Consider the following 24,613-nt stretch of genomic DNA (forward strand, 5'->3'; position numbering starts at 1 on the left):
ACCCGCCCCCTCCAGTAATGCCCCCAAAGTCCTCCGCTGGGGGTGGAAGATGGACTTGGCAACCCTATTTCATCAGTACTGACCAGTCTATTATTTTAGAGTGATTTCCTGGAGTCACAAAGACTAGGCCGGTTTGCTTAGTTTCTCATGGGGCTCACATTACCTCATTATGAAACTGGAATTTTATTCCATTTTATTTCCTCCAAGGGTTGACTAAAGGTTCCTGCAGGGCCGGCTCCAGGTTTTTTTGTATACTAAGCGAGGCTGCCTTCTGGCACCCCCCGTGCCCACCAATTGTGGGGTTGTCAATGTCCAGGCAGGGCCTGGAGATAAGGAAGACTTCAAAGGAGAGGTCAGCGGGGGGGGGTGAGCAGCAGCAGCAGCACTTTGGGGCGTCGCTTTTGCCTTGAGTTGGGGGGGATTCTGGTTGCTCCCGAAGAGCCCCCACCTGTTCCTGCTTCCGAAGGTCATTTTGGATTCGCCTTTCCCATGCGGAGGTGCTCAAAAAAGCACCAACCCTTCTCCCTCTCTCTCTCCCAGGACTGAAAAGCTCCCCCCACCCCCACTTATTCACGAGTAAACCTGCCCAAGGTCCAGCTGCCATGCTTCCCACCCCTCCGGTGCAACTCTGAGGTTCCTCCCGGGTCCCTCCAGCTGCGAGGCAAGAGCCAAGCCGCCCCAGGGAGAACTTTTGGCTCCCCCCCCTTTGCTCACCCACCCGCCTTTAACCCTTTCCGTACTGCAGAGGAAGTTGAAAAGCTTCCTCCTCCTCCAGCACTCCCCACGAGGCGCCGCCCCAGGCGGGCCCGAGACAGTGCCGCTGCCTTCTAATGCAGCTGGACAAGGCTGCTTGCGAGTAAAATCTCCACGGGGCAGCCTTGCAAGGTAGGGGGTTATCTGCAGCACGGAAAAGGTTGAAGGGGGGGGGAAGCCCTTCTAGCCAGATCCCTGGAAGGTTTACTCGTTGCAAGTTAGTCACTACAGGGGGGGGAGGAATAAGCCTTTCAGTCCCCCTGGAAGAAAGAAATGCGGCTGTCGACGGGGAGCCGCTATGAAGCAGTAACTGAAAAAGGGAGCCGTGTCTCAGGAAAGTGCCTCCTCCTCCCCGGCCATGGATTCTGTGCGTCTCTCGGGTGCGGCTGCTGGACTCTCCGGCTATGTCGTGCTCCATTCTCCCTCACCCGATCCCTCCAGCCGCTCCTCCATGTGATGCCCGAGCCCCCCGCCCCGAGCGCCACGGGCTCCCCGGGCCATGCACTGCCAGGCCGAGATGCGGCAGCTGAAAGCAGCCGGAGGGGCTTTGGGGGTGGCCGGGTGCAGTTTGGCGCCCCTAAGGGCCGGCATGCTATAGGCGAACGCCTAGTTCACCTAGTGAGCGAGTTGGCCCTGGGTTCCTGGCCATGCTAAAATGGAATCTTTCCTACATCCCAATGGAATCTTAGGCCCTAAGCTTGTTGGAGTAGTGTTGGACAATTTCCCTGATATCATTTGCCATCATATGGCCTTGGACTCCTAGGTGTTTGGAGGTAAGAACGGGATGGGCAACCAAGGCCTAGATATTATATAGAGGCTGCCTAGACTTTTTCACCAGCCTTCACAGGCTAACTTCACATGTTGTTGGTTGCAGATTTTACTAATGTTTGTTACCTGGACTGAACAATCAACAGCAAGCTATTTCCCCTGCCACAAGCTCCAACTTTGATAATCAGCATGTTGTAGTGATTAAGAGCCATGGACTCCAATCTGGAGAACAGGGTTTGATTCTCCACTTCTCTGCATGAAGCCAGCTGGGTGACCTCGGGCCCATTACAGTTACTCTCACAGCCCCACCTACCTCATGAGATGCCTGTTGTGGGGAGAGGAAGGGAATGTGGTTGTAAGCTGCTTTGATTCGCCTTAAGGTAGAGAAAAGTGGGGTAGAAAAACTTCTTCTTCTGCCATCTGGTCCTACAGTTTGTGGGTCCTCAGTCCATTTCTGCAGTGGTTCCTGTCGGTGTGTAAGCTTCAGCACAATGATCATAAGAATCTATCTGACAGCTGCACTGAACTGGATTCAGCCGGTTTGGACTTGGCAGAGGCAAGCCAAGTCACCATGAGTCAGCACTGATCTGATTGGCTGACCAATGTATATATGTAGTTGTGTCAGGGGTCATTTCGTAGAAAAAGAGCTAGGGGAACTCATTAGCATAACTCATTAGCATATGCCACACGCCCTGACATCAGGGGCCCAGCGGTGGACCTGCAAGGCCAGCGGGAGTGTGAGGAAGCCCTGCCAAGGCCCTCCCTGGCCCCAGGCAGGCAGGGGTGGGGAGAGGTGGGGAGGAAGCAACTTACCCTCCCTCTTCTCCTGCCTCCTCCTGGCTGAATGAGGGCTGGAAGCGGGGCGGCCGGAAGCAGGGGGCGGGGCTTCGTCATGTGCCCCACCCCCTGCACCTCACCCGGGGGAACTGTGTTCCCCCGCGTTCCCCCCCCGAAATGACCTCTGAGTTGTGTATTACTGTATGTTCTCCCTTGGATGGTGGATGGCGTCTGGCGGAGCAGTTTGTTGGCGAGCTGTATATATTGTAAATAAATTTCCTGTATATAGTAACCACTGGACTGTCTCAGTGTGGTTTACTATTGGAAAGCCTCTGGTGAGTGGAATGACTGCTGGTGAGTGCAAGTGTGACTGAGGTGCTGGTTCAACTTCTTCAAACGCGCTGCGCGACAGTTCCAACCAGACTATTTGGGGGGTATCTGTTTTCTGCCCATCCCTTTCAATATCTCCAGATCAACACAGCCTGCACACACCAGATGACTTGCCTGGTCTTCCTGCATCTCAGAACTGGGCGTCAGTCCTTCTTTCTCCCCAGCTTTCCCATTCAGCAGAAGCAGATGCGTCAAAGTAGTGCAGTGGAAACACAAACCTTCCTGTATTTCGCCAAAGCAGAAATGCTAAGATGTGCCCAACTTTAAGAGGTATAGCTTAGCTCTTTCAGAAGTTGATATGGCTGGTCCGGGAAGGAACAATTTGGTTGGCCAATCAGTTTGCAATCTGATTACATCGTCATAGTTCTGCTACTTTCCCTTCCTTGGTTTCTCTCAATAAACACCTGCATCGTATTGCTCCTTGAAGAAGGAGGGACAAAAGAAGGTCTTGCATTATTCAATGAAAGTGGTGGTGTTTTTTTTTTAAATAATCCAATAACGTAGCCTATGATTATGTACTTTTAAAGGTGCAGGTGCAGTCACCTGCTCTCCAAATTCAGGGGAAAAACCATGAGACTCATTTCAGAAGCAAAAGATTTTCAGTTAAAAGTGTGTGGGGCTGTCAGTCTCTAAAGAAAACTGATGCTACAGAGGACGAATCCCGAAAGAGCATTCAAGAAAATACACTAAAATACGAATCGTCGCACATTCAGAAAGAAGAAAAAGGACAGCAAGATTTTCACCCAGCTTTTGAACATTAAAAGGTAAGGATTCAAAGGGACTCCGAACACATCAGTTGCTTGAATGGTTTTGTTCCATACAAAAGACTTGAGTTAAAATTGACTCATTAAGTCACGTTTTGGTGAGCAGGAGCAATTCTGATAAATATCTCAGTGTTCCCCTGCTGTGTCTTTCTACCTCTTCGGGGAAACTCGGGGCTGAGGCATCTAAATGTCATTGTTGTTATAAATGAACTAATTTGAAAGTACTTGGGACTGGTTCCTTCCTAGAGATCACTATTATTCTTCCCTAAGAAAAGGAAAAGTTTGTATTTAAAACAGCATTTAATACATCTATGCATACGGAAACCACTGAGAGCATCACGGAGTACGGGCTCAGGGCTGCCATCACAGGGCCCCCAACAAAGATCCCCCCTGTTCCCTCCTTCATATCATTGATACACAATCTAAACATCACAGGAAAACAATCATAGGACTTTTTGTTGGTATGAGTAAGGAAACCGTTGGTTCTGTCAATATGCACCATGTATCCCCCCCCCCTTCCTTGGATGGAATTATACGTTGTAAAGGATCAGTTCAGTACAGTTCCCTGATGTTTGGAAAGAGGGAGCTTACCATACTGTGCTTATTGTATGGCATACAGTTATGTAGACATGGTGAGCAACTACTGAATAACACCTGTGATAAAATAAGACAGGCACATCACACCCACCCCATCCCAAGCTTTGCTAAACTTCATGATTTTTTTTAACAAAAGCTTTGATTTTTACAATTTTATCCTTTTCTAAATTCATCGGAGGCTGTATTCCCTGGTTTAACTCTTCTTATTCCCGCTATTATTTATTTATTTTTCAAATTTCTACCCCACCCTCCCAGCCATAATTCTCTTCCATTTTCTGAATATACTTTTATTTAGCATATTAATAAATAATCTTTGCTGCCCAAAAGTTGTTCAAAGTGACCTATATTTTAAAAGATTTTTTAAAATCACCCACTTCAAAATCGGTAATAAATATAGAGGTTTAGATTAGCAGTACTTTGTATTTATTCCCCATATCTGAAGATATTCCAAGAGCTGACTCCTTGATGGAATGTGCCTTACAAAATGAAGTATCCAAATGGTTATGTTGAAGATCATCATCCTATCCAAATGTAAATTTACACTCATTAAAACCTGGCAACTAGAAATAAATTGCACTGTGATATTTTTCTGCTGGTCAGATTTGGCAGTGTAAAAACCACCCAGATCCGCAGTGCTTGCCTGGTCCCCAAGGGACCTGCTCTCCCTCTGTACATCCGCATGGGTGCTTAATGTCCAAATTGAGCTTAGTCATGTAAAGGCAGCAGCGTGGTTGATTTCCCAATAAAGTGTGTAACTTATCAAATTTATGTAGGGTTGCCAGCTCTGGGTTGGGAAATACCAGACGATATGGGGAGGGGGCGGTGAAGCCTGGGAAGGGGAGGGACCTCAGCAGAGTATAATGCTATAGACTCCACCCTCCAAAGCAGCCATTTCTCTAGGGGATCTGATCTTGGTTGTCTGGAGGTCAATTTGTAATAGCTCCACCTGGAGATTGGCAACCCTGTATGCCTAATTCAGGTGTTGAACACTTGTGTGAATATTTGAAGATGGGATGGCTCATTAGGTGGGGGGAACAGGTAGGCCTTGTCTCTCTACCGTGTATAAGGTCTGGCTCACATTGTATTGTCTGATCTGACCTTGTGGTTTTAGCTAAACATCCAGTGAGAATCCTTGCAGAAATGTTGCTGTTGTTGATGATGATGATGATGATGGTGATGATGATGATGATAATAGCCCTATCCCTGCTAAGCAGGGCTCTGGGTGATATAACAACAAAAGGCATATAGCCACAAGACAAATATAAAGATAATTAAAATTCTAATCACAAATAGAATTAGAAGGTTAAAACCAGATTTCAGAAGTCCAAGATGGTGTACCACTGTACCACACTGGCTTTCATCACTGTCTGCTGTCACCATCTGTCTACATACAATCCAAATGTCATACTGTATGTTGATATAGTTTATTATCTTCATCCTGCTGTGTTTCAAAGTGAATGTGAGAACTTCTCCAGCTGAATCCTTGGGGAATTTGCATAAATCAGAAGATGACTGAAAAGAAAAAAGAAGGAATAAATGGCATTGCTCTTGAGGAAATGGGGACCCAGGAACAGGAGACTAAGAAAGGTAACCTTGTCCCATAGCTTTTATTTTCTCTGGCTCTCATATTCAAGACAACACTGGAATCCTTCACCCCTCCCCCCCCCCCCAATTTCTGAGGGACTACTGCACCTTGTCTTGTCTCTCTGGCCTAATTGACCCCATGATTGAATCCCTGGCCTACCCCACTGCAATGGCCACAGGATCATCTGTGTTTTGCTTCTCTCTTTCTCTGTAGCATGGAGTGCTCTGTACTTCCTTCTGAAGCCAGAATTCCATTTCACACATATTCAGCATCTGACAACATTCCAGAATTTGAACGATTTTTAATATTTTTTCCCAATTAAATGTATGTTGTGTAATGAGGCAATGGTACTAAATATCAGCTGGTTGATTTTAAGATTTTTGTGCAAGACCCACTTGCTTGCTTAGATCAGACCACGGATTTCTTTTGACTTTTATCAAACTGCTTAGGTTGAATGTCCTGTGCTACACCATGTAACACGCTCTTTGGCACTTATCATGACTGTTCTTTGGAATGCCTGTTGCAGGAAGTGCAAGCTGCCCCCTTCTTTCCTTTTGGTAGTCAAGAATGAAGCCATTTTTAAATTGCTTTGTGCAGGTCAGCCCTGCCAAACTCTTAGGCCAGCTAAATGCAGTTAACTGGCAAAACGGGATGTGGCGAAGTGGGCAAGATGTTCCAGAACATAGATGATTAAGTAGAAGTGATATTTGGAGATGGGGGAGTAGTTTTGCAAGGGTGAAATAGGTGCATAAACACTCCAAATAAGGGCAAAAGAAATGTATGTTTGACAAATGTACTTATATAGATATAAAGGAAGTTAAAGCTCTGTAATCCATAGACATCTGTGCATGTCTAAAAGTTGTTTATTTCAGTCTATAAAGAGCTGGGTTTTGCAGCCGAGGTCCCCTTTATTGCAATAAAGTTTTGTTTGGTCCTGGAATCTCAGTGGTTGGGCTCATCATTGGGTGTTAGCACACCAGGCAACAGGCCCATTTGTCTAACACTTTCAAAGACCTCGTAAAACTGTTGTTTTTGAGGATATTTGAGGATCCAAATGAAAACCACTGAATGTCACTTGCTGATGTGAACTTGGTGATATTTTAATTGTATAGGGTTTCTGGTTTGTTAATGATATGGTAGGTTCTTATTGTTAAGAGTGTAGATATTAATTTGTTAGCTACTTCACTCATTGGAGAAATTGAATAATTTTAAAATAAATAAAATCCCGAAATTCATTCTATCCATACATCTGATTCCATAATACTGGTCCTGTTGCATTGTTTATTGAATGCCATTTGCTATCTGATTGGATTTTAAAAAAATATATAATCCACCTTGAGCCTCAGCAAAAATGTGGGCTATAAATTAAATAAATAAAAAATATAACAAGAAAAATATAAATGCTGAAAGCAAGTCAGAAGTGTCAAATTTTACTTGAGAATTTTTTTCCACTTCCAGAATCAATTTCATCACCCACCCTCCCTCTCTCCCTCTCAGACTTCCCTTGTTTGTCTCCTAATCTACAAAAACAAACTAACAAACAAAACTTCTCTCAGTGAACAATTGAACAGAGTTTGAGTCCAAATGATAGGTAAACTGGCAAGATTAACACCATTTTCTTGTTATTGTGTAGGCTAAAGTAATCCAAACTGATTTCTGCAAATTTTCAGCTAATTTCACCAAACTGTGCAAAGAGAGCAAGATGTCCAGAATATAGCTAATTAAGCAGAGCTGTTGCTTGGAGAAAAGGAAACTGTTTTTGCGAGGCTTACAGAAAACCATAAGTATTCCAAATAATGGCAAAGCCAGTGGCACCTTTTAAGCCTGCCAGTGGCACCTTTAAGACCAACAAAGTTTAATTCTGGGTATGTATCTGAAGAAGTGTGCATGCACACAAAAGCTTGTACCCAGAATTAAACTTTGTTGGTCTTAAAGGTGCCACTGGACTCAAACTTTGTTCTGTTGCTTCAGGCCACCGACCTGAATCAGTGAAACAATATATCTCATTCCATGTTACTTGGGAGAACATCTCAAGCCTGTAAAAGATCCCAGGTTTTCCCTCCAACAGTTTACATTGAACTTTGATGATAACAAGTGGTTATTCTCCATTGTAAGACTGGTGACCATGCTAATACTGTCCTTTTTCTCAATGTTTTAGAGCAGAAGACATTTACTGTGGAAGACGCTGTGGAAACAATTGGGTTTGGAAGGTTCCATATTGCACTTTTTCTGATCATGGGCAGTACTGGAGTAAGTTTTGACAAGGAGCCGTAATAATCTAACTCTGAAAATAATCATCGTTAGAGTCAGCATATGCACAATTCAGTGTGTTACTAGCTCTCTATGGGTGACATTACACATGCTGAAAGCAATGCATGTAGAGGAAGAGTGAGCACAAGTCCACTGACCCTACCCCCAGGCTATGCCTGACCAACGGCTCATAAGAACAGAGTGTGTGCATATGGGAGGCATGTGCCCATAGACTCCCCATGATCAGGAATACTGTCTTTTCAAGTGTTCCCAAACACAGATGTTCATGCCTGCTCCCCCACTATATGTATTGATTTTGGTGTTTGTAGAGAGAAAAGTTTATTGCATATGACCAAATGAGAAGGGAGCACTCACTGGAGAAGACCCTGATGCTGGGAAAGATTGAAGGTCAAAGAAGACGGGGACGGCAAAGGATTAGACAGTGTCATAGATGCAACGAACATGAAATTGAGCAAACTTCAGAGGACGACGGAAGACAGGAAGGCCTGGCGTGATCTGGTCCATGGGGTCGCGAAGAGTCGGACTCGACTGTGCGACTGAACGACAACAAAGGCCATTACAACTGGCAGAAACAAAAATATGAATCAGAGCAACATAAAAAACAAGATTTACCAGGGATTCCAATTAAAACATACAATAGAAATCCCTGGCCTGAATGTGTATGAAGTCAGCAATAGAGAGCTACATAAAAAGCATGCATTCTTCCCACACGAAAGATGGAGTCCTCAGTGTGATCTGCTCTTAATAGGAACAGGATGCTAATTGGTTTTCTATATGTACCATACTTTTCTTGTTCTGCTCTTCACATGTGTATCTCAGCTTTTCTGCAAGGAGCTCAGAGAAGTCCGCAAGGCATATGGATGGGTTTCTCCAGGATTCCAGAATTATTCCATTATTTCCTATGGGGAAGCATTCTCAGGAGAGCTGGACTGGCTGTTTTTCAACCAAATATCACCATAATTTCAGGGTACTTTGTGTCCACTAAACACTCATGTTTCAAGAGAATAGAATCCAGGCTCCGCCAGGTCCTTCACCTGGCTCGCGCTGCCCGGGAGCCACCTTCCCCTGACCGGGTGAGGCTTGTGCCAGCAAGAAGCCACATTCCCAGGCCAGGTGAGACTTGTGCCACCAGTAAGCTGCTGCCCTTGGACCAGGAGAGATTCATGCCAGCTGCCAGCCACCTTCCTGTTGCCCAAGAAACCTGTTAAAGGGGCAAAACCAGGCCTGGGATCCTTAAAATGCTGGCCCTTGATATTCTTGAATATTCCTGGAAATATACAGGACCTGGGTTAAGACTGCCAGCCTGGAAACTCATGGAGGATGGGGGGAGGCGGTTACTTACAGCAGTGGGGGCTATTGTTGCTGCTGCATGATGACATCCAGAAGGACCCAGAAGCACCAGTATCACGCTGGGGTTATGCTATAGCACTCACCCAAAACTCTATGGAAACCACTGAGTTATTCAGACGAGTGCTAGACAGAGTGTGGCTTCCAGGTCATGCCAGAACTGATGTCATCATGCAGTGGTGATGCTTGCTGCCCCCCATTTGGCTGGCATGTTTCTGCCTGCCGACCAGCTGAGCATCAGTGGTCAGCAGCCAAAACTGTCAGGAGTTTGCCCACTGTTAGTGGGAACCTGGAAAACCTAACCCAGATACTAGTATTTCCAATAATCTTGAATAGCACTCTGGATACCCAAATATTCTAAAAAATACAGGTAAGGTATTTTGGTGGTATACATATGGAGCAGATATATCCAAACACATATCCTTACTTGTGTGACAGATATTTGCACATCCTTTGATTTTTGGCCTTTGATTGTCTCACCTTGTGAAGAACACAGTGATTTTAAAGTTTAAAAAAAAAAAATTCATTCCTGCATGTCATGAAGAAATCTTTATGTTTTGACTAGGAATCCTCTGTTGACAGACAAAGCTCTAATTGTCTCATTGTTATGCAAAGCAATGGAAAAAAATTAGATAAATGTCTTAAGTGAAAAACTAGATATGAATGGATGATCTGTACTGAGAAGGAGAGAGAAAACTGTGGACCCAGGAGAAGAGACAGACATTGCCTTTGTGCTTTGTACATATGCTCAGATTCCTTTAAATAAGCACTTTGAACGTGCTTCTCTTGACCCCAGTCTTTTAAATATTCAACCAGGATGAGTTCCCCTTCTTGCTAGCAAAGGTTAAGCAGGAATCGCCCAGATAGCCTTAAAAGGGCTCTTACATCTGGCAATTGTGCCTCAGAAGGGCTATATGTGAAATTAGAATCTCTCTGTTAAAAAAAAATAATAATCCTGGCCACCATCTCTTGGAATTTTAAAGTGGAGATTGGGCACCAAGACCTAATTTCAAGTTATCAGAACTGATATAATGGCCTTTGAATGTAGGTGAAATTCAAATTAATTTCCTACAGTGGTTCATCTGCAACTTTGGTGAGAGGATCTTTTCTGTCAGCTAGCAAAACCATTGCTTTATGTGCTAATTTTGCAGTTGTGCTAATGAAGGACATGTGTTAATTCCTGAAGGTGGTAGAGGCCATGGAGATTATGCTTATTGCGGTTGTGGGTCCAGTTATTCGTTGTGAATGGCAACTTGGAAATTGGCAAGTGGCATTGGTGACAACAGTAAGTAGACCTTTCATTGTCTGCTTCTATACAGCCAGGGAAAAAACTTCAACAGAAATTCTATTTGGTGAATGGCCCTTGTGAATTTTTGTCTGTTCAGCTAAAAATGTTTGTCTTTGTATGATTTATATTTTCCCCTGTATTAGTTTGATATTTCCTAAAAGATCATTTCTGGCCTAATTTCTCACATTATGATGCAGCTATATGGTTGCTTCTTTGTAATTTTACCACAACCATTTTGTGTAGTGAACATATCGTCAGACTCGGGTCCTCATTTGCCATGGGTTTCTCATGTTCTGCTTTAACTGCCTGTACTGTTTTGTTCCTTCACATTGGGGATAGGGGGGGGGGGGCAGCCTGTGTGTGAGTGCTTAAGAATGCTTTGCTGAACTAATTTAAAACTGCTTTCTAGGTGGGCCTCCTGAGTTGGAAAGAATTTTCAACAACCTTGAAGACCAGTCTCTGCTAGCTGGCTTTTCGTAGATAATGTAACTAGGTTCGCAGATGGGGGGAGGAGGGCTAATGGAGTGCGCTGGGTTTAGGCAGGATGAATGAATGGACTGATTGGACCAGTCACTGGGCGGGAGGCTTGTTTGAATCATGTATAATTTCAGAACTGGCACCAAAGGAGTCAGTTCTGACATGGTATGGTCTTAGCTTGATACATTCTCATCTCTCGATAAACAAGTTTGTTCAAGAGTCTGACATAGTGTCAAAACTCCTTCACTGCCTCATACCACTGCCGCAAGGAGCAAGGAAAGCAAGAACCCTGGGACCGGGACCGGGACCCAAACCAATGCACCAGCCCACGAACCACTCGTCCCAACAGACAAGGGGAAACCCTGAGGCAAAGGGGCGAGACTGAGGGATCAACAACCCATATAAATGCGATGGGACAATCCTGACTGGCTGGTAACCCCCAGACCAAGAACTTGGTGAAATTGCTCAGAGGCCAACTTGCGACGGATCTCAAGATCGTTCCACGACAACCCCGAGCGCCTGCAGGTGGCCAGGTTGCTAGCCAAAGAAACTGATACCGGGCTGGTCTGGCACAAATTCAGTTGCGAGATGGACAAACTGCGGCAGGACACCCAAGCAGACCTGGAGGACCTCCCGGCTGCTATCTGGGAGGCCTTGCAGCAGGAGCTCCAGGCCATGGGAGGTGGCCCCATCCAGCATGTCCCTGAGGGACCAGTGGCACCCCAGCAGTCTCAGTGCTGGCACCTGCACTGCAGCCCCAGCCAGTGCCCCAGCCTGGACCACCAACTGCACCAGCCAGGCTGAGAGAAGCACTGGAATCTACATTTGGGGGAGAGACCTACAAAATCAGAAACAATCCACCAAGAGGGAAAAAATCTTAATGCTAAATTTTATTTTTCTATACAACTTAAAGTTTGGTAGGATTCTAATCACCCTACAATCAATTTGAGATTGTTTGTGTTTTTAATCCACCAGCCAGCATGGTGTAGTGATTTAAGAGGGGTGGCTCTAATCTGGAGAACCAGATTTGATTCCCCACTCCTCCACATGAAGCCTGCTGGGTGACCTTAGGCCAGTCACAGTTCTCTCAGCACTCTCTCAGCCCCACCTGCCTCACAAGGTCATGTGCCTGTTGTGGGGAGGGGAAGGAAAGGGGATTGTAAGCCACTTTGAGACTCCTTAAGGAAGAGAAAGTGGGGTATAAAACCCAACTCTTCTTCCTCTTCATCCTGTAATTAGGTTTAGGGCTGTTCCTCAGATAGTGTAAACTGTTCATACTTGTGTTCCAATCCTTTTCAGATGGTCTTTTTTGGCTACATGCTATCCAGTGTAATCTTCGGAGTTTTAGCTGATCGATATGGCCGCTGGAAAGTAAGTGACATTAAGGGGAATACAGTAGGTTTCCATTGGGCCTTGCTCCCGTGGGTTTAACAATCACCTGACATGTGGGAATTTAGCAGACTACGCTCCACCTGACATGGAATTAAAGTAAGTTAGAGCTCGGTCCCACTTATAAAATTTGGGAACTGCTGGGCTAGAAGCCAGAAAGTCAGCTTTGCTGTGCCAGCTTGTGTGAATCCTATCAGTGCCTGCTTTTGTTTGTCTCTGAGGTAGCCTCAAGTCTAGGGATAGCGTTGCCAGCCTCTAGGTGGCGCCTGGAGATTTCCCACTATCACAATTGATCTCCAGATGACCAAGAGAAGTTCCCCTGGAGAAAATGGCTCCTTTGGAGGGTGGAGTCCGTAGTGTGATAGTCTGCTGAGGTTCCTCCCCAAACTCCACCCTCCCCAAGCTCCACCCCCAAAATCTCCTGATATTTATCAGCCCTAGCAACTCTACTAGTGGACCTTCATATACACATTTTAACTTTTAACATTATTGACCACAGGAAGCAGCCTTTTTACTAAGTCAGACTATTGATCTATCCAGGTCAGCATTGACTCTACATTGACTGGCCGTGGATCTCCACGGCCTTGAGTCAAGGTTTTCCACATCACCTGTTGCCTGATCCTTTTAGCAGGAGATGCCAGGGATTGAACCTGGGACCTTCTCCATGCAAAGCAGATGCCCTATCACTCGGCCACAGACCCTCACACAGAATACATTGTCCTGAGAGCCAGTCTGGTGTAGTGGTTAAGTGTGCGGACTCTAATCTGGGAGAACCAGGTTTGATTCCCCACTCCTCCACTTGCACCTGCTGATGTGACCTTGGGTCAGTCACAAGCTGTAGCACAGCTGTCCTTGAAAAAGAGCAGTTTGTGTCAGAGTTCTCTCAGCCCCACCCACCTCACAGGGTGTCTGTTGTGGGGAGGGGAAGGGAAAGGAGTTTGTAAGCCGCTCTGAGACTCCAAGTGAAGGGCGGGGTATAAATCCAATCTCTTCTTCTTCTTCTTCTGCAATGATCATCAAGCTTTTTCTTGGCTACTGTGAAATTTCAGGTTTAAAATGGGGCCACTAAACATGGATGAACTTTAAGTCAACACTATTCAGTCTTTTCCCAACAACTTGCACTGAATTTTTCTTTGGAGTCACCTTGCTGTCCTCTGTTTAACATGTTCAATATTCCTTTCATATCCCTGTTCCAGATTTTATTTCTTTCTTTCATCTGGGGAGCATATTTCTCGTTGCTGACATCGTTTTCTCCGTCATACATCTGGTTTGTTTTCCTCCGGACCATGGTGGGATGTGGCGTGTCGGGTCATGCTCAAGGGTAACGTATTGCAAACACTGTCTTGGTCAAAACACCAGCAGATAAAAATCAAGAATGCCATGGAGAGAGAACAGATTAGTCATATTTATAGGCATCCTTTCTCTCTACTTTGTCTTATGTGTTTGAGATTCAAAATCTGCAGTGGTATCTAGAAGCTCAGGATATATAATGTGGATGCACAGAACTTTCCACTGGCAAAAATGCTGTAATCCTTTCTATCAGATTAGGAATCTGTCCACTATTGTCTCTGTGCCTTCATTATTGTAAGATGCGTAGTGCAGGGCTGCTGGAGACTATTTGAAAACTTTAAACAGGGCTGATTTCGGACAGAGAGCGCCCAGGGCCCCCCTTCTCTTCTGTACCTTTTACTATGCCCCCCATGCCTCCCTTCCCAGCCACTGACCCACACACCTGTGCATCTGTCTTCCATCTCACCACAAGCTCTCTCACCATTTATGCTCACTGATGCCTGCACCTTCTCTAACCATGCTGGGCAGGGTGTACGGCTGGGAGCACGGATGGCAGAGTGCTTGCAAGCAAGCGGACGGAGGAAGGCCTGGCGGGCAGCAGGGGGTGCATGGCAGAAGCCCTGGGCCCTGGCAGCTGCCCTTCCTCAGGATATGCTGATGCCAGCCTTGACTTGAACTGTTACAAAATGTGGTAGCTTTCCTTCTCATGACTTTGGCATTAGTTCCTGAACAGCTACACTGGCTCCCTGCTGTCTTCTCGTTACAGCGTAACACAATGGCTTTGACCTCTGAAGCCCTAAATATTGTAGGCTTAAGGGGAGATAGTCTTTCTTGTGTCCCATTCTGAGTTCTGAGCTCAGCAAAGGATGCTCTTTTAATGTTGTCCCAGAGAGCAAAGGCTCACAGAGAGATGCTTACTGTGGAACTTCTCCCTAAAAACTTCCCAGAATCAGAAACTTTCATAACCCCTGTAAGGCTTATTTCGTATGCTCCATGTTACAAAGTCCTTGTGTTTGTGATGAGTCAGATCTGTGGTGGGAGTTTTGTGTCCCCCAGATGCATGTTGGCTCTTTTCTGCTCATCACCTTGGCGCACAGGGAAAGGTGGCTTCAGCCTTCCTTCTTGCACCGTTTTCATGCTCTCAGGATGCTCCATAGAGCCACTATAGAGTCCGTCCCCAAAATTATGTGTAGCTGGTATTTGTATGTATCTCTGGTATTACGTGTAGCTCTGGTATTTGGGCAAAAACTCTATGACAGAAATGGCTTCTACCAAAGAGTTTTTGCCCAAATATTACATCACTTCAACACCTGCAACGCAATGGCATCTCTTCCAGTGCACACCAGAAGTGACACTGCTGCATTGCGAGTGACAGCGGCCTCGGCCTGCCTCCCCTGCTAGTAAGTCCCCCCACAGGGTAGCTGATCGGTGGTGGGGACGGGTCCTGGGGGTGGGGGATCTGTTAGAACAGGGGTGTCAAACTCATTTGCTATGGAGGGCCGGATATGACATAAATTGGACGTTGTTGGGCCGGGCCATGTGGGGCATAAAATGTAATGCCAGGTGGCAGAGATATGAACTTTATAAAGGACACCAACACAAAGGTTTTTTTACTTAAAATAAAAACATTTGCATGGAACATCAGCATTCTTGCAATGTTTTGTTTATCTCACAGTCTCTGATAACTGACACTTCTTGCTCTGAATTATTGCATCAAAATGTCTGTGCTGTAGCAATCTGGGAGGGGGAGGAGCCTCAGCCCAGTGCAGGGAGCAGAAGCTTGCCTATCTATCTGTGAAAGCAAGCTACAACGTAGCAGCAGCAAAACTGGAGGAAGAAGCAGGAGACAGCCAGTCCCTTGCAGGCCTGATAGAAGCCCCCTGGGGGCCTAATCTGGCCCCTGGGCCACAGGTTTGACACCCCTGTGTTAGAATATACAAGATCTGCTGTGTGCATGAAGCAAGAAGGATAAGAAGAATATCCTACAGGGAGCATCGGAGGGGTTAAGTGGCTAGCATAGTCAGATTAAGGACTTCCTGGTATTTTCAAACGATCCCCTCCTGTCTCCTGATTGTCTCATTGGAGACTTCCTCTTTTTGAGCCCACTTCCTCCCTAGTTGCTCCTTACACAGTTAGATGGTTAAATAGTTAGAACCTTCTCTCTCCTCTTTACACAGTTGTTTCTCTTCTAAACAAAACTGTTTATTCTTTCAGCAGCTTGATCTCCCTTTTGCATATTTAAAACTCTTCTAACAGGATCCCCTGCCCCCAGTGGGGGGACCCATGGTAACCCTAGTAGGAATGGCCATTGATTATTTATTTATTTAGATATTTATTTAGATATTTATTCCAGGCTTATCCCTTGTTGTTTAAGCAAAGCCCCTCCTCAAGAAAAGGCTAAAGGACTGAAGACCACTGACTTAGAGGGATTAGAAGTAGGTTCTCTAAAGGAACCACCAGTGTCTGAAGGAGACAAGTGGGCAGGCTTGCAAACTGCTCCCTCTGAAGATCAGATGTCGGGGCAACCAAGCAAATGGCAGTGGTGCCTATTCACTCGACCGCTTGTCTCTTTGGTGGTGGTGGTGGTGACAGCAGTCATTCCTTGGGGGGGGGGGAGGTGCAGTTCATTGCTGCCCAGACAAAGAATGGCAAATTCGGCATGGCTGCACCTTTTTAACAATTGTTGCATGGTCTTTCAATCTGTGTATGGGGAAGAGGTAGAAACAGATGTTTCTACCTTGCCAGTGACCCTCCCAGAACTGGAGCTGGCCCCGAGAGAACTTGGTCCAGCTATCCCAAATGGCAACTGTTTGCATGGACACACCGTGCTTTTTTAGCATATTGAAGAAATCACATCAACGGATTCTGATGACTGGTATTGTGTACTGAGTCTTCTGAAGACAACCCGGTCACTGTCAACCTCTGGAACGTATTGTGAGCCAGCCAGAATCATGTATAGCAATCACCTGATGAGCTGAGATGTTGCACACTTCTTTGTCTCTCCTTAACCTTCTCCCTTTATCCTGCTTCTCCCCCCCCTCCAGGCTTATAATAAAAACTGAATTCTTGCCTACAAAGTATCGGGGCTATATGCTGCCATTGTCACAGGTAAGCCCTTTCTGGTCTTTCAGAATTTCATTTTGAGAAACAGGCGAGTCATCCTGTTGCCTACATGTTTTTTTTTTCTCCTGGGAATCCATCATTTATACCAGGCATCCCCAGCATGGAAGCTGTCAGCTACATAGTTCCAGCCAGGGGTCGTTTCGTAGAAAAAGAGCTAGGGGAACTCATTAGCATAACTCATTAGCATATGCCACACCCCCTGACATCACCGGCCGCCACCGCCAGCCTTGCTGCTCCACTGCCGAGCCCCATGAGGGGCCCGGCGGTGGACCTGCAAGGCCGGCGGGAGTGCAAGGAAGCCCCGCGAAGGCCCTCCCTGGCCCCAGGCAGGCAGGGTGGGGAGAGGTGGGGAGGAAGCAACTTACCCTCCCTCTTCTCCTGCCTCCTCCTGGCTGAATGAGGGCCGGAAGCGGGGCGGCCGGAAGCAGGGGGCGGGGCTTCGTCATGTGCCCCGCCCCATACCTCACCCGGGGGAACTGCGATCCCCCGCGATCCCCCCTGAAATGACCTCTAGTTCCAGCCAATGTGTTGCCCATTGCCCCCCACTTGCGTCATCCCCCAAAAGCCTCTTCCCCTGAAGAAAGGAGCCGATCATGGCATTCCTCCAGGGACTGGAGCAGGAGTTTCTTTGGAAGAACCCCGGAGGCATCATCTTTGGGTCTGCAGGGTGCGCCCATTCAGAAATAACTGCTCCCATCATAGGAGTCATAGCTTGGACTGGCACCTCCCACCACTTTGTTTGTGTCACTAAAATGGTGTTTTGAATCCTGAGCCAAGAACTGCGGGTGTTTTTTTTCTTCCCTCCCTAGTTTTAGTGTTATTTTTTTAGTGTGTATTCTGTATTGACTGAAAGGTGCCTTGAGGAGATCGGATAGAAATGCATTAATAAAATAAAAGACCTCAGTGTGCTCCAGAATTGTACAAATATTCAGCCAGGGAAATATCCATATTGGCGTTGATATGCTTTGCAGCATTAAATATGTGCCCTGAAGAAATTTATTTTCCAATAATTGGATACTCCTTGTGTTACGCTCCACAGATGATTGGCAGCTGACATTCAACCTTCTATAGTTTAGCTAAAGAATGTGTTGCTTACTTTAACAAAATCTGTATTGGCAGCCTGTGAGTTGGAAACTGGCGCTCACAGCGAAATCTCTTTTCTTAATAATATTTATGCATCAGCAAAAGTCCAAGGAGGAAAGACATGAATACTGATGTTGCTAAAACAAATAAGGACTAGAGAGAACCCATCACCTTCTGTTTTAACCTCCAATTTTCCATTTGACAGGTATTTTGGTTGGCAGGATCATTGCTAATTATTGGACTGGCATCAGTGGTCAACCCAACCCTTGGGTGGCGATGGCTGATAAGAATTGCCTCTCTCCCGGGCATCATTCTCCTTTTAGTATTTAAGGTTAGAAATAGTTGCCACTGAATTTATACTACATGTACACAGTTATTTTAATATAGACTACACTGGTCCTGGAAAAGGCAGTCTGGGCAGTGATGCTCTGTATTCTTGGGGCTTAGGGGGCAAGAGTGGGAGGGCTGCTGGGGGACCTCTTGATGGCACCTGGTTTTTGGCCACTGAGTGACACAAAGTGTTGGACTGGATGGGCCATTGGCTTGATCCAACATGACTTCTCTTATGTTCTAGTTAAGTAATGAACTATTTCACCATGAGTCAGATCCCACACAAACACAAAAGATTCTGTCCATTGTGGACATTGGGTTGTATGTTATGATTCCATTCTACTAACACTAGAGCCTTCCTCCTGCATTAGCAGAAGGGTCCGCCTTGCATCAGAGGAAAGCTCCAGCATTAGCTGAGAATGAAGTTACAGGGTACAGGGAAGGGCTGTGGCTTAGCATTATAACACCTGTTTGCATGCAGAAGGTTCTTAGTTCAATCCCCAGCATCTTCCATTTTTTTAAAAAAATATATGTAACAGGTGATGTAAAAGACTTCTACTGAGACCCTGGTGAGCTGCTGTCATTCAGTGCTGACCTTGGTAGACCAATGGTCTGACTCCATACGTAAGACAGCTACATCCTGTGGTCTGTAACAATTACAGTGCTTGTGGCACAATTTTTTCAAATGATTGCAGTCACCAGAATTACTTTTGACAGTAGCTGTGACAGCCTGAGTCCCATATTATATTTTTCCATGCTGTGCCAGTAAATGGCTCACAAGTCCTGTGTGAACCACTCAGTAGTATATATTTACATGTGCACTGCTGTGAGTTCTGTAACCTTAAAGCAGGGGTCCTCAAACTTTTTAAACAGGGGGCCAGTTCACTGTCCCTCAGACCGTTGGAGTGCCGAACTAAAAAAAAACTATGAACTTGAAGGGGAGGGCACCTGGCAAGAGAGTCTCCCCACCTAAATCCTGAGACAGGCTCCTGACCAATGCTCCCTCTTAAAGGAAAGACCTCAGTCAAGTTAGTATTTAAGAATCCAGAACAACACTGGAAATGCTGCAGCTAATCCATTTGTATTTGTAGTTTATCCCTGAATCTGCTCGGTATAATGTTTCTAGTGGAAATGACAAAGCTGCCGTTGCAACGCTGCAGTGGATTGCCAAGATGAACCATTCCGTCATGCCCGAAGGAAAGCTCGTGGAACCTGTTAATGTAAGATTCAGAATAATATCATTATACTTGGTGGTTGACCTTCAGATGAAATAAATATTCATTACGAAGTCACATGATTTATGGGGAGGGTAGTTATCATATAAGACGAAAGGTATGTATTTAGATATTTATATCCCATTTTCCTCCCCAATGGGGACCCAAAAAAGCTTACCAAATCATCCTCCATTTTGTCTTCACAAAAGAACCTTGTGAGGTAAGGTGGGCAGAAGGAGAATTATTGACTCATGGTCACCCAGCAAGCTTCCATGGCAGATTGGGGATCTGAACCTGGACCTTCCAGATCCTAGTGCAACACTCCAAGCATGACACCATGTTGCCTCAAATGACACAATCAGGAGTATTGCCTGCTAGACAAAGATGGCAGTCACGGTCCTTTTCTACCAATATACCTAGAACCAACATAGGGCACAATTGTGACATGACAAAACCAGAGTGGTGTAGCATTATTAGGCTGTGATCATACACACAATTAGATCCGACATAGGTGCGAATGCCAGGTGGATTTAAAGTGCGCAATCAGACAACATGTGGGAAGCGTCCTGCAACCATCAGCAACCCATTCTGCTCCGCTGCAGAAGTGGAGTTAAAAGACACCGGGGAAAATCCAGTAGTAAACGGGTTGCGATGGGCCATGGACGGACATTACCAAGTCTAATTGCTCCAGCGCACTCTCATGCCATCAGGATAGTCTGATCAGGCCATCCCAACTCCGTGCTGTTGTCCCCCCCCCTTCTTCGCAGTATGTGCATCGTCACAAACTCCATAGGGAGCCCTCAATGTGGAGGTGCAATTAACTGATTCCTTGTTTAAGCGCATGGGAAACAAATGGCATGGGGAAAAAAGACTCACCCGCAGTTGCGTCTGATCACACACTGACGGACTGCGCCTACAGCTTCAAAGGGAGGTGTGATCATGCGACTGTGGGTCAAATCCCTCCGGAGGAAATAGCCTCACTTCCCCACCATCTTATCTGGTGTGTGTGACCACACCCTTAGAGTGTCTGAGTATGACTGGAGAAACCCAGGTTCAAATTCCTATTCAACCATGGAACTCACTGGGTGACTCCTGAGTCTCAGCTTACCCTACATCAGAGGGTGGCTGTGTGGATAAAATAGTGGATGGGACAACCCTGTAAGCCACACTCACCTCCTCAGAGGAAGGGTGGAATCAAAATAAAATAAATACATTGAACGGATAATACATCTGCTTCCACTGGAGGAACTTAGGTGTGTGCTTAATACTCCCAATGAAATCAGTGAAAGAGAGGGTCCAAGTAGACCTTTTGAGAAACATGGAGCTGCTGCCACTCTTTGGCTTTCTTCTTCCTTCCCATAATGTATAGTGGAGAACAACAAGTTTTGTGATGTGCACAGGCCTCCCAGTCCCGTCCCTATCTCATGTCACTGGATGGTGGTGGGGAAGGGATGTTGGAAGTACCAGATGCGATGTCCCTGCATCTCAGCCTCCAGAAGACCAGTGACCACAGAGAGTTGCAGGCAGATAGGCAAACGCTAAGCATCTTCCTGTTTACTCTATTGTCATTGACTCTCTTTGAAGTGTAGATCAATACTCTTTAGGGAAAGGGAACTTCCTTCCGTCTCCCCCTCTCTTCTCTCTCTCTCTTCCATGCACACAAGATGGAGATGCAGGATGCTCCTCTCTGCATCCTCATCCATCTGCTAGCTAGACAGCATCGGAAAACTGTCTCTACTTCTCTACTCTGCACCATCAAGTATGTATTTCTAGAATAAAATAGTTATTAGTTTCATTTAAACTGAAATGTGGCTCTGTATGACTTTGCGAACTTGTAAGCACATGGCAGGTTGGGGACAAAGAACTGCTGCTCTAAAGCTGAATGCACTCCGCCAAGTAAGAAGGATCTGGTCCACCAGAACCAGTACTGTTCCAACAGGGAATACAAAGGAAGAGTGTGTCAGTATATGATATAGTACTGGCAAGCTGTCAGTCAGCCATGAGAGAGGGTCCAAGTAGACCTTTTGAGAAACATGGAGCTGCTGCCACTCTTTGGCTTTCTTCTTCCTTCCCATAATGTATAGTGGAGAACAACAAGTTTTGTGATGTGCACAGGCCTCCCAGTCCCGTCCCTATCTCATGTCACTGGATGGTGGTGGGGAAGGGATGTTGGAAGTACCAGATGCGATGTCCCTGCATCTCAGCCTCCAGAAGACCAGTGACCACAGAGAGTTGCAGGCAGATAGGCAAACGCTAAGCATCTTCCTGTTTACTCTATTGTCATTGATTCTCTTTGAAGTGTAGATCAATACTCTTTAGGGAAAGGGAACTTCCTTCCGTCTCCCCCTCTCTTCTCTCTCTCTCTTCCATGCACACAAGATGGAGATGCAGGATGCTCCTCTCTGCATCCTCATCCATCTGCTAGCTAGACAGCATCGGAAAACTGTCTCTACTTCTCTACTCTGCACCATCAAGTATGTATTTCTAGAATAAAATAGTTATTAGTTTCATTTAAACTGAAATGTGGCTCTGTATGACTTTGCGAACTTGTAAGCACATGGCAGGTTGGGGACAAAGAACTGCTGCTCTAAAGCTGAATGCACTCTGCTAAGTAAGAAGGATCTGGACCACCAGAACCAGTACCCTTCCAACAGGGAATACAAAGGAAGAGTGGGGGTGGGGGGCAAAAGACACAGAGTGGCAGCAGCTCCATCTTTCTCTAACCCTGAATCAGCTCCTTAGAAGTGCTGAACGGTGACTGGGTCATGCCAGTGCTCAGTTTCCACGCAGCTTCCACTGGAATGGCTTTCGGATTAACTGAGCTGAGCTAAATCTGAAACTGACACCTACCTGTGGCATCTCATATGAATAATTTCTCCAGCCCTCCTATATGACAAATTGTCAACAATGTCATGTATGGATAGCTCTTTTCAGAGAGTATGTCCATGAATACCAATGAATGAATGAATTTTATTGTTACAGCGCATAGCCAGCAATTCCATGAATACCAGTAGCCCAGCAAATCTGTATCAGAAGCAGGTGCTGCCTGGCTGGGATGCTCCTGATAAGCACAGTCACCGAGATTATATGTGTATTTTGCATGTGTGTTTAGCTTTGGTACACACACGCCAGGACCATGGGAAGTCCAGTGGTGGGTTGGTGTACATCAAGGCCTGATGTGCATGCAAAATTTTTGTGTTGCCCCTGTTCAAATAACAGGTTGGCCATCCCCATCAGGAGAATCTGTGCATAGTTGCTGGGCTCCCAGTATGTGTGAACATCCCTGCCCTTCTTGGTTGATGAAAGCCTCCAGGGAAGTGGTAGGAGGAGCTCTGGGGAACATTATAAATCCCTCACTCTCCCAGGGCTCTTTCACTAGCTCCCTCAAGGAGGCAGTGGTGACACCCCTCCTGCAATGTCATTGTTAGACGAGAGGGACCCAGCCAATTGCCTCCCAGTATCTAATCTTCCATTTCTGGGAAAGGTGATTGAGCAAGCAGTGGCTGAACAGCTCCAGGAATTCCTGAAGAGACATCTGCCCTAGATCCCTTCCAGTGTGGCTTCCAGCTGGGGTTCAAGACTGAGACAGCTCTGGTTGCTCTGATTAATGATCTCTGGTTACACCTTGATGCAGGTGGGATGGCACTACTGATCCTGTTGGATCTGTCTGCTGCCTTTGACACAGTAGACCATTTGGTCTCGGTCAACCACCTAGTCTCCCTGGGTATGAGGGGTATGGCCTTGAGCTGGTTCTCCTCATTCCTCTAGGGTCAGTCCCACAGGGTAATCAGGGGTGGTCATCACTGCGGGCACTGACCTGTGGAGTTCTGCAGGGGCTGATTCTCTCCCCAACGTTATTTAACATCTATATGTGCCCTCTGGCGGAGATTGTCAGGAGGTTTGGAGTGGGGTGCCATCAATACACAGATGATACCCAGCCCTCCCTCTTATTTAAAGAGTGACTGGTAGCTGGAATTCTAATCTTGGCCTCCTCCCTGGATGCATTGGTGGAACAGCTAGGTGAGAGTTTCTTGAAGCTAAATCCATATGAGATTATGTGGCTGGGGAAGTCTTGACCACTGGGGTGGCCACTTCTACTGACTCTTGATGGGGTCCATCTTTCTACAGTCGATTCTGTCAGGAATTTGGGAGTGTGTCTTAATTCTTTGCTTTCCATGAACAAACGTATCCTTGGTGACAAAGATTGCATTTTGCCATCTACGCAAAATGCTCCCTATCTGTCTCGGGAGGACCTTGCCATGGTTATTCACTCCATAGTCACCTCGAGACTGGAATACTCGAGACTGGAATACCATGCAGGGTTACCTTTGAAGATGCTTCGGAAGCTACAAGTGGTCCAGAGCACAGCTGCCAGATGGCTGACAGGAGTGTCCCTGTCAGTGCATATAACACCTATCCTATGGCAGTTACACAGTCTCCCAATTAGTTTCTGGTGCCAATGCAAAGCGTTGGTATTTACCTTTAAAGCCCTAAACTGCCTAGGACCCTCATACCTTTGGGACCACCTCTCCTGGTATGATCCTCCCCCTCTTCTCCAATCTTCAGCTCTGAATTTATTGACAGTCTCTGGTCTATGAACTGCCCACCTTGCACCAACAAGGGCAAGGGCCTACTCCTTGTCAGCGAGCTGCCATTTCTCTGGGCCACAGGGCATGTAAAGCTGCTCTTTTTTAGGCAGCCTTTGGATGATTGTGTTCCACCAGTCAGCCAGTATACTTCAGCTGTGTCTTCATCATCCATGCGTCCTACCCTGCTTGACAGTGGATAGATTTTAATGGGGATAGGTTTTTAACTGTTTTATATTTTAAAGATTATTTATCATATCTTTGCATTGTTTTTATTGGTGTATTCTATATGCCGTTAGCTGCCCCGAGTCCCTTTCGGGGGAGATGGAGTGGGATATAAATCTGATAAACAAACAAATGTAACATAACATTTAAAAATGGCTACAGTTTGCCTTCTATTGTTTGTCCCCCACAACTGGCACCATTTGGGAGCCACCATAAATGAAGGTTCCAGTTTACTGTCTTGGTTAATTGTCACCAACAAATCCATCTTTCCATCAACTGTTTGACTTCATTAGATTATAGTCCTGAAACTGCTTCCAGCCCTGGTACTTTAGAAATAGATAGGTTTCAATGGTGCA

At 46.0% G+C, this 24,613-nt stretch overlaps 1 protein-coding gene across 1 annotated transcript in view; it reads left to right on the forward strand.

The window, feature by feature from the left end:
* The first annotated feature begins 5,557 nt into the window (after positions 1-5,557).
* SVOPL (SVOP-like) overlaps positions 5,558-24,613 on the forward strand; it is a 45,199-nt gene continuing 26,143 nt past the window's right edge. Inside the window, exons 1-8 of the mRNA XM_015417213.1 lie at positions 5,558-5,636; positions 7,793-7,884; positions 10,439-10,537; positions 12,317-12,388; positions 13,603-13,727; positions 16,741-16,804; positions 18,108-18,233; positions 19,324-19,452. Coding sequence (XP_015272699.1) covers positions 5,558-5,636; positions 7,793-7,884; positions 10,439-10,537; positions 12,317-12,388; positions 13,603-13,727; positions 16,741-16,804; positions 18,108-18,233; positions 19,324-19,452 — 786 coding nt within the window. The remainder of the gene's footprint in view (positions 5,637-7,792; positions 7,885-10,438; positions 10,538-12,316; positions 12,389-13,602; positions 13,728-16,740; positions 16,805-18,107; positions 18,234-19,323; positions 19,453-24,613) is intronic.

The sequence above is a fragment of the Gekko japonicus genome, unplaced genomic scaffold (assembly GCF_001447785.1).
Source record: "Gekko japonicus isolate JY-2015 unplaced genomic scaffold, Gekko_japonicus_V1.1 scaffold1482, whole genome shotgun sequence".
In the NCBI taxonomy this organism is placed as follows: Eukaryota; Metazoa; Chordata; class Lepidosauria; order Squamata; family Gekkonidae; genus Gekko; species Gekko japonicus.